The sequence below is a fragment of the Lepidothrix coronata genome, unplaced genomic scaffold (assembly GCF_001604755.1).
Source record: "Lepidothrix coronata isolate B3197 unplaced genomic scaffold, Lepidothrix_coronata-1.0 Scaffold41, whole genome shotgun sequence".
Classification (NCBI taxonomy): domain Eukaryota; kingdom Metazoa; phylum Chordata; class Aves; order Passeriformes; family Pipridae; genus Lepidothrix; species Lepidothrix coronata.
The window spans coordinates 225527-237660 of NW_016690221.1; the positions used below are offsets into that span (position 1 = coordinate 225527).

Consider the following 12134-nt stretch of genomic DNA (forward strand, 5'->3'; position numbering starts at 1 on the left):
TCATTCCCTAGTTTTTCTGCATGCTGACTTGCCTCTTCATTGGGCTGAGAAATTGTAGACAATGGCCACTCTTCATGTCTCTCTGAGCCCCACTATGGTCCTGGCAGCTCCTGCATCTTCTTGGCTTCCTCTGCTGCTCTGTGCTCCAGAGGTGGAGGAGCTCTGCAACCCACCTCTGCAATCCCACATGTCTCTGCTCTGGCATGGGGAAGGGAAGAGAGCAGAAGGGTGGAAATAATAACCCCATTTAACCTCCTCCCTGGAGGAGGGAGACATGCTCAAACACCACCCTGCATGTGCCAGCACAGGGTGCCTTGGGGACAGGTGGGCCAGGACAAGCAGGGAAACCCCAGGGCTGTGCCATTGGTCCAGTGAAGGCCACCTACGAGTACTCGAGGTTCTAGTGGGACTTAAGTGCATTTTTCAGATATTCTCAGAGCTGATAACACCTCCACCACCCTGGAGAGACTCCATGCCTGCCCAGGCACACATCACCTGCATAGGACAGCAGAGCACAAGGGTGGCACAGGGTCCAGGAGGGTGCACAGCTCTGCTGTCCTCCTCCTGACAACTCACAAGTCCAATCACATTTTCACCTTCTGGATCTTTGTCTCACAGCTCAGGCCATGGTGGGATGAAGATCAGTGTGTCCTGGCCAGTCCCAGGTCACAGCTGGCAGCAAGGTAGCTGAATGTGTCAGGGAGTGACAGCCAGCACAGGGCAGCCAGGGCTTTTGTTTGCCTTTCTCTTGAGATCTTATCACCTGCCGGCAGGAATGTGTGAAATGAGCCAAACAAAGCACACGTGGAAATACTGTCTGAGAGAGAGTGAGGGGCAGTGGGGCTTGGTGCCTCTGCACCTGGGCTTTGTGTTGGTGGTTTCCTCTTGTCCTCAGTCTGTGTGCGAGCTGCCTCAGGACGGTATCAGAGGGATGATATTGTTGCAAGCTTGCCGGCTTGCTCCCGGGTTTGCTACAGATCTCAGGGTAAGTTGGACCAAAGTGGCTGGTTGGGAGCAGCATCACCCTGCAGAGCACAAAGGCTCTCTCCTTCCCTCAGTGCCAGCCCATCATAAGCCCCACTGTTATCCCAGCCATAGGGACCAGGAACAAGCCTGCCTGCCTGGCACAGAGTGAAAACCACCTGGCCATCCTCCCATGCACCTGCTCCCCAAGGTGGGGGCAGATGGATGGCCACTGGGTTTCAGTTCTGGTGGCTCTGTGAAAGGGCTGAGTGCTGTGTAAGGGCTGTATCACCCCTGAGGGTTTATCTGAACCCGAAGGAGGGTGGGGAGTGGTTGGGGCATTGACTAGAGCAGGTCCCACTCCTCCACTGCCGTCTCCCTGCCTGGGGTGAGCCGCTTGCGTCACAGCTCCGGCTGTGCAAACAGAGCCAGGGGCCAGCCCGGGCAGGGATGGGACTGGGACGGGGCCCAGAGCAGCTCCTGCATCCCTCCTTCTAGGAATGAGCAAACCCTGTCTTGCCTGCCTGTTCCCTGTGTGCTTGCAGGAGGAGGAGCCAATGCAGTTCTGGGGTCACTGGGGGTGGGGGTCCCCATCTGTGCACCCACAGCATCAAAGCACAGTGATCTCAGACCCCCGTGACCCCACTGCTGGAGATAAATGGGGATTATGCCCCAAACCCAAACCAGGATTGCCTGCAGTCACAAATGCTTTCTATTACTTGGCACGGGTGGGAGAGCCACCCTGAACAGGAGGCAATGAGCATCCCTGCTCTCAGCACCTCTGTTTCTCACACGGAGAACAAAGGCAGCACTATTCCCTCCCTCTCCGAGGTGGGAGAGGTCACCTCTGCCAACGACTTGAAGCCCCCAGATGGAAAGTGCCGTTAGCCCAGCAGAGATCAAAGCGAATTTCCCGGCGTGCTCAGGTAGCCCAGGATCTGTTTCATTTCCTAGGTATGGTACAAACGGAAAACTCCATCCAGCTGCTTCTCTGCCTTTATCATCAGAGACCAAGAAAAAAATCAATTCCCGAAGTAATTAAGCAGCAGTGGAAAATGCACCGTATGGCTTGGCATAGCACCGTGTAACACTTGTGGGAGCCTTTCGCCAGGACAGGGAGACGAACACTAGGCAGCATCTTTTAGGGAAAGACCTCCCTGGAGCTGCATCATGGAAGAGGGGTCATTCAGTGGCATTTAGGTGATGATGCCAGTGGGGTGAGCTTGGCCAAAGGGCTGAGACTTGCAGAAAAAAACCAGGAAGAATCAGCTTTTTCTCTTCTGCTTCTGTTTTTTTTTGTTTTGTTTTGTTTTGTTTTTCAGCTGGAGGAAATATCCCCCAAAGTTGATGCCAGGCCTGGCTGGAGGGGAGGGTTGCTCCACTGCTCTCCGTCCCTCAGAGAAGCTCCCGCATAGGCTTTAGCTTATACCTGTCCCATTGCTGTGGAAGAGGTGGACTCCAGGGATGCCCAGGGTGGCTGGGAAGGCTGAGTCTGGGAGCCCGGCCGGCATCGCCCCAGGATCTGGCTGTGCCAGTGTAATCGTGCTGTGCTGGGGAATGACCTTGGGCTGAAAACAATTCAACGCTTGGGCCTCACAGGCTCTTGCTATCAAGGTCAACCAAGACAGCCCCGGCAGCACATTTAACCAGTGGGGGAAGGGAGGGCTTTGCTCTGCTCTGGCCGAGCCAACACAGCCTGGGGAGGGTGGTACAGCTGCAAGACACCAGGATGGAGCTGGGCAGAGGGTCCCAGCCTGGGGAACCAGCTGATGGATGCTGACCTGGCTGCCTAAAAGGCTGGGAATGAAGCCCTGCTGCCTGTGTGGGCTGGGGGACCCTGGGGTCAGCATCAGGATCTGGAAGGGTTGGCACAGGGGTCAGCATTGAAGGCACGGGACATGGAGAGACGAGGCTGGAGGCAGCAAGGACAGACAGGGCTGGGAAAATGGGTGGAGAAAAATCACTGCTCAGGGCTTCAATCCCTCCAGCAAAGTCCTGTTATCAGGAACAGCGGGCTGTAAAAACCAGGCACGTGTCCCCTGCCATCACCTCGGCTACCTGGGCAGGGCTGTGCCCTCTCCAACAGCCTCAGCAAAACCTGGCACAGGTCATCTGTGCCTTGAAAATGGAAAAGAGTGAATTTATACCGTTTTCCAGCATGATACAATGTAATGATTTTCCTTCCTTGTGGATGGGAGGGATGCTCAATGCACCGTTAGCCCACCCATGCGGATGCAGCAGATCAGGGGAGAACAGCTCTTGCACATGGAGGTCTGGGGAGGGAAAGGGTGTTGTCTCTCTCTGATAAAGGCACTGATAGATCGGAGAGAGCTCGAGGATCAATACAAAGGAGCAGGAACCTTAGGGAGGGATGTATGAGAGAGGAGAGTGATGCTTAAAGGGGGAGAGGAGAGTCTGCAGCTCGTCAGGGATGAGCTGGCATCGGGGATGCAACGCAACAAGCCAGGAAAATGTCAGGGGCTGTTTTGCTTCAGGTTTTAATGCTAAATATGTTCCCATAAAGGGAGAGGTGGGGGCTGCAGAGAGGCCCCCAAACGTCTCCAAAGGGGGAGATGGGTCTGGGGTTCCTGCTTAGATTTTAGCTCGTGCAAATTCCCATTACAGCTGATGCTGCAAGGAGAAAACTGAAAGAGGAAGGTGCTGAGATGGTCCCTGTGCCTGTGAAACTGGGTATGTGGTCAGCATCTTTCCTTCTTCCCCTTGGGGAACGGGAAGGGAAGGGCAGCGTTCCAAAAAACCTCCATGATTTTTGTGTGAGGGTGATTTAAAGCGACTGGGGTGGATTCAGGAGTTTCCACCTCTCTTCTCATTGTCACAATAGCAGGAGGGAGAGAAGGGAGGCCCGAGCGCATGGCAGGGTTAGTGACTGAGGAGCTGGCACTGAAGGGGATGTGCAGAAATCCAAGCCAACTCCAAAAACTGCCAGGATTATTTTCCCACTTAGACTTTCCTCTCCCCAAAAGTGTGGCACATGCCATTCCTGCATGGGCAAAGGGCTTCTGCTCTAGGAGAAGGGCTGGAAGAAGCGAGTGGAAAGCAGAGCTCACATGTTGTCCCACAAGTGCAGTAATTCAAGCACGGCTGTATCAGCTAGTGAAGGGCAGGAGGATCCTCCCCTGGATAGTTTTGTCCAGAGTCGGTGCGAGCCAAGCACCAAGGACAAGCAGGAAGAAGTGAAGCAAAACAGGGAATCTTGGGAGCCAGTGATGTCTGCCCAAGGGTAACACAATGGCTGGGAAGCTCTTTGCTTAGTTCCTCTTTTCTCCTTTCAGCTTTTGCAACACCCCAGGAGGGATGGGAGGGGAGCCCCAGCCATGGCCGGGAAGTTGGCCTGGTCCACCACACTGTGTGTGATCTGGGTGGTGAACACAGTGACTGGCTGGTGGCTTCACTGCCAAATGTCTTCAGTCTGGGAGGAAGCCGTGGCACTGGCTGTGTGCTGGAGGCCACATCCTGCTGTCCCCACCGAGGCCAGTGCTCGCCGCCCCTAAAGCCAGGAGACGTGGGTCCAGTGCTGCTGCCCTCCGGATGCTGGTGGATTGATTGCTTTCTGATTCAGTCTGATAATCAAGAGACTCTAATTGCCCAGCACTTCCCTCCCTGCCTAATGGGCTGTCTCGTACTGTGGCTCCCCAGCCCGGCTCCACCCAACCGGCTCACCAGGGTGCAGCGGAGCACAGCATCCCATCCTTCTGATGCCTGTCCCATCCAGCTGACCAAGACCCCCATGGGCCCTGGTGGTCTCCACACTTGGCCCTGACCTCCTGCTGATGTTCCCCACCCCAAACCCACCCCCCCGATGCTGTTGTTGGACTTTTCTCCACTTCATCAGCACGTTCATGGACCACAGTTCACACCCTCAAGGCCCATCAGCTCTACCCATGCCTTGTGGCTCCCCTTATTTGACGTATAATCTTCTAATTAATAATCAGTCTTTTCTAAGTGGAGCGCAAACATTAATTAATTCCCCGTGAGGTAGGTAATTAACAGCGATGACTCCCATTTTACTGCAAGGGAAGCTGCGATACAGGGATCTTGGACCAGGCACCCGAGGTGGCAGAGGAATGACTGGGCAAAGGCAGCTCTGCTCTGGCACGGCCATGCAGGAACCCCTGGCTGGGTCCCCTTGCACTGAAGGTTTCCCATGGGGACAGTCCTTGTGTGCCGGGGTATCTTTGCTCCATCACCACAGCCACCTCTGCCCTGAGGGATGAGGCATGTCCCTGGAGTGGCCCAGAAGAGCCTGCAGGTGTCCTGTCTCTCCACACCATCCCCTCCAAAGCACCCATCCGTGAGCAGCCGTGGTGCTGGGATTTGGGGCACCTTCACCAGGACAAGGTGCTCCTGGGGAAGGGGATGCCATCCAAAGGAAAAGGACTGCTCTAGTGTTTCTATCCATGCCCAGTGTCTCATCACCTCCCATCCCCCCAGGTAATTACAAACCTCCATCTGAACAGGCTTTTGCAGGTTCCTCCTGCTGCTGTCCTTTGTTTGTCCCACAGCAGGGAGCAATGAAGGGGGGGAATAATGCCTAGGTCCCCCCTCAGCCAGACCCCACACTAGCAGTTTGGGGAGGGAGCCCCATCCTCATCCCCTCACTGTGATCTCTGCAGCTCCCTGGTGACAAAGAGCTTGCTGGCGTGAGCTGCCAGACCCTGATGGCAGGGCTGGCTCCCCGTTCATGATGCTGGACGAGGGGTGTCCTCTGAAGAACAGGCACTTTTAGCCTTTTTTTTTTCCTTGAGAATTTTATTTTTCTTCCCTGTCATACTGTTTTCAGACGGCTGGCTGAGATTACACATCCAAGGTCCCCATGCTGAAGTCTGCGCGCTTCCAACCGGCAACAGATTGCGAGTGGCTGCTGCTACTTTACTTACAGGGCTGCTTAATTAACTTGATTAATCAGCCTGTGTTCGCACAACACTCTGGAGACGCAAAGCCCTCTGGTCGCTGCCGCCTGCTGCTCCACGGCCACTACCCTTGCCTTTATCCCCAACCAATATTGGATGGTCACAGCCAAGGAGGGAATTGCAGAAAGGCAGCCTGGGCCAGAGCAGCCACGTTTCCCACTCCAGCAAGGTTTGAATCAGAGGACAAAACAAATATTGCCCAAATCTGACCAAACCACTGCTTCCACGGTGTCCCCTGCCAGTGTGGGGCAGGATGAGGAGCAGGGACCAGGGCCCTCTGCTTGACTTGACGCCCAAGCCAGAGCTGGTGGAGCGTTCCCTTCTCCCAGGTGCCACCACAGGCACACGGCCTTTACTGGTGCCCGGTGGTGTCGGCGGCGCTCTCGGTTGCCCGGGTGGGTCCAAGGGCCGAGGGCCTGGCAGGAGCCGTGCCCTGCTGACATCAGCAGTGAACTTGGCCCCGCATCCCGCTCCGGGCCGGGGTCACCGGTGCCTCCCCGACCCGGGGGTGCAGGTGACGGGCACTCCACGTGCCCCGCGCGGGCAGCGCTGCGGGCAGCGACAGGCAGCACCCCCGGGGTCCTGCCCCACACCTGCACGCCGGGGTACCCCCATCCCTCCCGGGGGGCTGCAAACTCCCCGCTCCCACACAGCCCGGGGGGGCGAACGGGCCGGGACCCCCCCGACCCGCGGGGCTTTGTGCGAGGGCTGAGGTGGGGGGGGGCTGTACGGGGGCACCGGAGCAGCGCGAACCGCGGAGCGGGGCGAGCGCGGGGGCGAGCACGAGACAACAGCCCCGTTCGCAAACCATCACGGCGACACCCGAGGGGCTGCGCCCCCCACCCCAATTCGCCTCGGTTCCCCCTCCCCCCGATGTTTCCCCTCATGGCGGGGCGGGGGGCGCTGCCGGGCGCGCGCGGCGGGGGCGGGGCGGGGCGCGGGGGGCGTGACCGGACCGGGACCAATGGGAGCGGCGCTCTCCGAAAGTTTCCTTTTATGGCGAGGCGGCGGCGGCGGCGGCCCGGATATAAGGCGCGCGCGGGCGGCGGGCGGGAGCCGCCGCGAGCTCTGCCTGCCCTCACCGCGCGCGCGCCCCGCTCCCGCCGCCGCCTCGCGCCCGCCCCGGCTCCGACCGCACCACTCCACAAAGGTGAGAGCGGCACCGCCACAGCGTGGGTAGAGCAGCAACGAGATCAGTAATAACTCGATATTGTTGTTATTATTATCGGTGTGATCGGGGCTGTCGGGACGGCGGCGCGCCCTTTGTGCGCTGTGCGGGGTGGCGGCCCCGCAGCGCGCTGCCGTATTCTAAGGGCTGTAGACGCAGTTCGCAGTTTAACGTTTGTTCGGGGTGCGATGCTCGCGGGGGGGTCGCGCCCCTGCCGCCCGTGGGGTTAATCCGCCCCGTAAGAGGATTGCTCGTGGGGCCGGGGGGAGCGGGTGGCTCGGCTGTCGTGTCCCGCCAGCGGCGGGGAGGAGGCGGGGTGCGGGGCTTTGTCTGCTCCGTGAGCCGCCAGCGGGGGGCTCGGGACCCGGGGGCGTTGTCCCCGGTGGGGAGGGGCGCGGCTCCCCCAACCCGCACATGCGGGCAGCCCCAGTGGCTGCTGCTTGTAGGGAAGGGGGATGGGGGTGGTGGCAGCCCCTGTGCGGGGCGAGGCCGTGGATCGGAACAATGCGGGGTTGGGAGGCGCAGGAGGACCCCCCCCACCCACGGTGTGCCCGGAGCCGTTGTGCGGGCAGGGTACCTGCTCCGGCACCGACTACACTTCCCAGGCTGCCCGTGCGGGGCGGCACATGTGCGGCAGCTGCCGCCGCCCCCCGACACCGGATTACAGCGGCGCGGCCGAAGCCGCCGGGGCTGAGCCTGGGCGGGCGGCAATTGCATAAGACTCTGGCTCCCTGGCGCTAATCCCGCCTGTGGTGCCGCCGGTTGATGGGGCAGAGCCCCGGTCACGCTTGGCTGGTGGGCTGGGCGTGGTGGCCGGCGTTTGTCCTGCTGCAGTTCCTTATTAGTGGCGTGTTGAGGCTTTGGGGGCTGCCAGGGCAGCGCCGCGTGTGACCCCCGGGTCTGTGCAGGGACATCGAGCCCCGCTGGCTGTGCCTGACGCACGGTGGGGCACCGGGACGAGCACCGTGTGACCCCCGGGGCTGGGTGGAGGTGTCGAGCCCCGCTGGTTGGCACAGGGTGGGGTGCTGGGATGAGCACAGGGCGTGACCCCCGAGGCTGTGCGGGGGCGTCAAACCTCACTGCCTGTGCCCGGCACGCGGCGAGGCAGTGGTAAAAGCACTGAGCGACCCCTGGGTCTGCATGGAGGTGTTAAACCTCACTGGCTGGCACACAGTGGGGTGCTGGGGCGAGCATCGGGCGTGACCCCCGGCGCTGCGCGGAGGCGTCGAGTCCCGCTGTCGGGCACACGGCAGGCGCTGGGGTGTGGCAGCCACACCCGGGGTGTGGCCGCCGCCATCCCCCCCGAAAGCCGGTAGCGGGAGAGGCTCGGTGCTCCATCCATTGCCTTTTATGGTAATAATGCGAGAGGGCGCAGGGACTTCCTTTGTCCCAAATCCGCGCAGCGCCGAAATCTGGGAGGCGTCGCCCCCTCTAGCGGGCGCCGAGCGAAGCGGAGCTGTGCCGGCAGGAAGGAAATGGGTGGGGAAGGCCTTGGCGGCATTGCCTTCGCTTCCCGCCATCGCCTTCGCTTCCCGCCCGCAGCCTTGGGGACGGGGCTCGGTGTGTGACCGAGGATGCTCACGTCTCCTGCTTTCCTCTCCTCCTGCAGCCAGCCATGGATGATGATATTGCCGCGCTCGTTGTTGACAATGGTTCCGGTATGTGCAAGGCCGGTTTCGCCGGGGACGATGCCCCCCGTGCTGTCTTCCCATCCATCGTGGGTCGCCCCAGACATCAGGTAGGTGGCTGGGTTGCCTGTTACCTGACAAAAATGAGCAGTTTTTGGTGGAAGTGGTTGCCTTCCACAAGAGCAAGAAGCCCTTCTATTTGGTTTTATACCATTAGAGGCTTCTGCGCTGCAGCACAGCTGGTGGGGAGTGCAGCCTCCTGCAGAGCCTTTGTGCAGTGTGTGTTGGAGCAGCTGGCCAAATGCCTTTCCTGATAGAATAGGGACAGTAATTGGAGACTTAGCTTTAGGAAAAGCAGATTATCCACCCAGTTGGGCTCATCCTTCAGCTGTATTTAATGCATCTTCTTTGTTGTGCAGGGTGTGATGGTTGGTATGGGCCAGAAAGACAGCTACGTTGGTGATGAAGCCCAGAGCAAAAGAGGTATCCTGACCCTGAAGTACCCCATTGAACACGGTATTGTCACCAACTGGGATGACATGGAGAAGATCTGGCACCACACCTTCTACAATGAGCTGAGAGTAGCCCCCGAGGAGCACCCCGTGCTGCTCACAGAGGCTCCCCTGAACCCCAAAGCCAACAGAGAGAAGATGACACAGGTATGTAGAACTCTGGAGCTTGGAGCTACAGCAGATGTTGCTGCAGGCCAGCTCTCCTCTTCCATGTTGTCCTCTCTCCTCCTTCACCACTATTCTCCCTTTTTGCCATCTTCACAGGGTTTTCCTTTCCTGACCTGAGTCTCCTCTTTGCTGGACCTTGACAGGTTTTGTTTGCTCTTCTAAGCTGGCTTTCTCTGAGACTGAACTAGCAACTTGTCTAACTGCTGTTTCTGACTAGGCACACTAATCCATTTACAGCCTTGAGTGACTGTACTGTAGTTTACTTGGCATTTGTTTTGTTCCTTGCTGTGGCAATAGAGATGGCTCTGGTGGTGGTGTCCCTGCTCAGGCTCTGACCTGTCAGGTGTGGGTGGGGAACAGGTGAGATAAGCATGGACTTTGAGGGGGAGTGGAGAGATCTCTCTTATCTAGGGGCAAAAGTAAAACCACTTGCATGGACTTGGTATAGACTTGTAGCAAGAACTGTGGGGGGGTTTTTTTGCTGTTGGCTCAACCCTTTCTTTTCTTTCCCTAGATCATGTTCGAGACCTTCAACACCCCAGCCATGTATGTAGCCATCCAGGCTGTGTTGTCCCTGTATGCCTCTGGTCGTACCACTGGTATTGTGATGGACTCTGGTGATGGTGTTACCCACACTGTGCCCATCTATGAAGGCTATGCCCTCCCCCATGCCATCCTCCGTCTGGATCTGGCTGGCCGTGACCTGACGGACTACCTCATGAAGATCTTGACAGAGAGAGGCTACAGCTTCACCACCACAGCTGAGAGAGAAATTGTGCGTGACATCAAGGAGAAGCTGTGCTATGTCGCCCTGGATTTTGAGCAGGAGATGGCCACAGCTGCCTCTAGCTCTTCCTTGGAGAAGAGCTATGAACTCCCTGATGGCCAGGTCATCACCATTGGCAATGAGAGGTTCAGGTGCCCTGAGGCCCTCTTCCAGCCATCTTTCTTGGGTAAGTCCAACTCTTGTAGGATATATCTTGTGCCTCCCAGTGTTCCTTATGTGAAGGGCAACCTGGAGACCATGGCAGTGAGGTACCATATTACTGCTTGTCTTTAGCGAGGTTTATGCTGTCCCACCAGTCAGCCTCACTTCCCACACAGCCTACAGCTGTTAAAGGGATTTGGGAGAATTGAGCAGGAGCCATGGCTCTGTAGCGCCTTCCTGCTGGTGGAGCTGCTGGTCCCCTGGTTGCCCATAGTAGCTTCTCAGGCTTCCTTGGCTATGTCTTAGCCCTTGCTGACTTGAGACTGCTTTTTCCTCACAGGTATGGAGTCCTGTGGTATCCATGAAACTACCTTCAACTCCATCATGAAGTGTGATGTGGATATCCGTAAGGACCTCTATGCCAACACGGTGCTGTCTGGTGGTACCACAATGTACCCTGGCATTGCTGACAGGATGCAGAAGGAGATCACAGCCCTGGCACCCAGCACAATGAAAATCAAGGTAGGATGGAGTTGTGGGAACATCTCAGCACCCTTGCTAGGCTGAAACAGTGGGTGTAGGGGGATAAGCTAAATTCCTGCTAGAAAAGATAGGAAGTGTCTGTGTCTGGTGCAGCCTTAATGGCCTTGGGTCTGGACAGGATGGCACTCACCCAACCATATGAATAATGGGATTAGTATAAAGACTGGCTGCAAAGGAGGGAGGTGGGGATGTGAGATTGTGTTTTGATCCTGTTTGGACTTCATAGTATCTTTGCCATGGCTAGATAAGGGAGTTAGGCAGCTCTGCCTTGCAGGGCTGTGCGTGGGCTGTAAGTGTAGTGTGATGCTGTGTCTGACTGGTTCCTCCTCTTCCCTGCAGATCATTGCCCCACCTGAGCGCAAATACTCTGTCTGGATCGGAGGCTCCATCCTGGCCTCCCTGTCCACCTTCCAGCAGATGTGGATCAGCAAGCAGGAGTACGATGAATCCGGACCCTCCATTGTCCACCGCAAATGCTTCTAAACCGGACTGTTACCAACACCCACACCCTTGTGATGAAACAAAACCCATAAATGCGCATAAAACAAGACGAGATTGGCATGGCTTTATTTGTTTTTTTTTTGGCGCTTGACTCAGGATTAAAAAACTGGAACGGTGAAGGTGTCAGCAGCAGTCTTAAAAACAAAACATGTTGGAGCGAACGCCCCCAAAGTTCTACAATGCATCTGAGGACTTTGATTGTACATTTGTTTCTTTTTTTAATAGTCATTCCAAATATTGTTATAATGCATTGTTACAGGAAGTTACTCGCCTCTGTGAAGGCAACAGCCCAGCTCGGAGGGAGCCGATGCCAGTTACTGGTGTTAGGTTATAATTGCTTGTCTGTAAATTATGTAACCCAACAAGTGTCTTTTTGTATCTTTCCGCCTTAAAAACAAAACACACTTGATCCTTTTTCTCTTTGATTTGTCAAGCAAGCAGGCTGTGTTCCCCAGTGATAGATGGGAATGAAGGCTTTACAGTCCCCCCACAGGGCCGAGAAGGGCCGGTATGTGGGGGAGGGAGGGGCTACCTGTACACTGACTTAAGACCAGTTCAAATAAAAGTGCACACCATAGAGGCTTGACTGGTGTTGGTTGTTCATTTTCTTTTCATGCCATTTCTTGACAGTTGCTCCCTACTCTGATCTTGCCCTGCCAGGCCTGCACAGCTCTGCTATCGGGCTGGGGGGATGCTGATGCTGCAGGGCATGAGGCAGGTGGCTCTCGGTGATATGGGGGTGGGGGTAGAGCTGAACATGCCAAACCTCTGGGTCTCCATGGCTGCCTTGGG

At 57.1% G+C, this 12134-nt stretch overlaps 1 protein-coding gene across 4 annotated transcripts; it reads left to right on the forward strand.

The window, feature by feature from the left end:
* Window positions 1-6953: 6953 nt before the first annotated feature.
* On the forward strand, window positions 6954-11928 carry ACTB (actin beta). Of its 4 annotated transcripts, none has more exons than XM_017813422.1 (6): window positions 6954-7044; window positions 8672-8800; window positions 9110-9349; window positions 9885-10323; window positions 10639-10820; window positions 11181-11928. In XM_017813422.1, the coding sequence occupies exons 2-6, from the start codon at window positions 8678-8680 to the stop codon at window positions 11322-11324; spliced, it is 1128 nt and encodes a 375-aa protein (XP_017668911.1). In that variant the 5' UTR covers window positions 6954-7044; window positions 8672-8677; the 3' UTR covers window positions 11325-11928. The 4 variants fall into 4 exon arrangements, with proteins under 4 accessions (XP_017668911.1, XP_017668913.1, XP_017668912.1 ...); XM_017813424.1 differs by lacking the exon at window positions 6954-7044 and adding an exon at window positions 7073-7090 and having other exon boundaries at window positions 11181-11915; XM_017813423.1 differs by lacking the exon at window positions 6954-7044 and adding an exon at window positions 7205-7300 and having other exon boundaries at window positions 11181-11915.
* The last annotated feature ends 206 nt before the right edge of the window (window positions 11929-12134 follow it).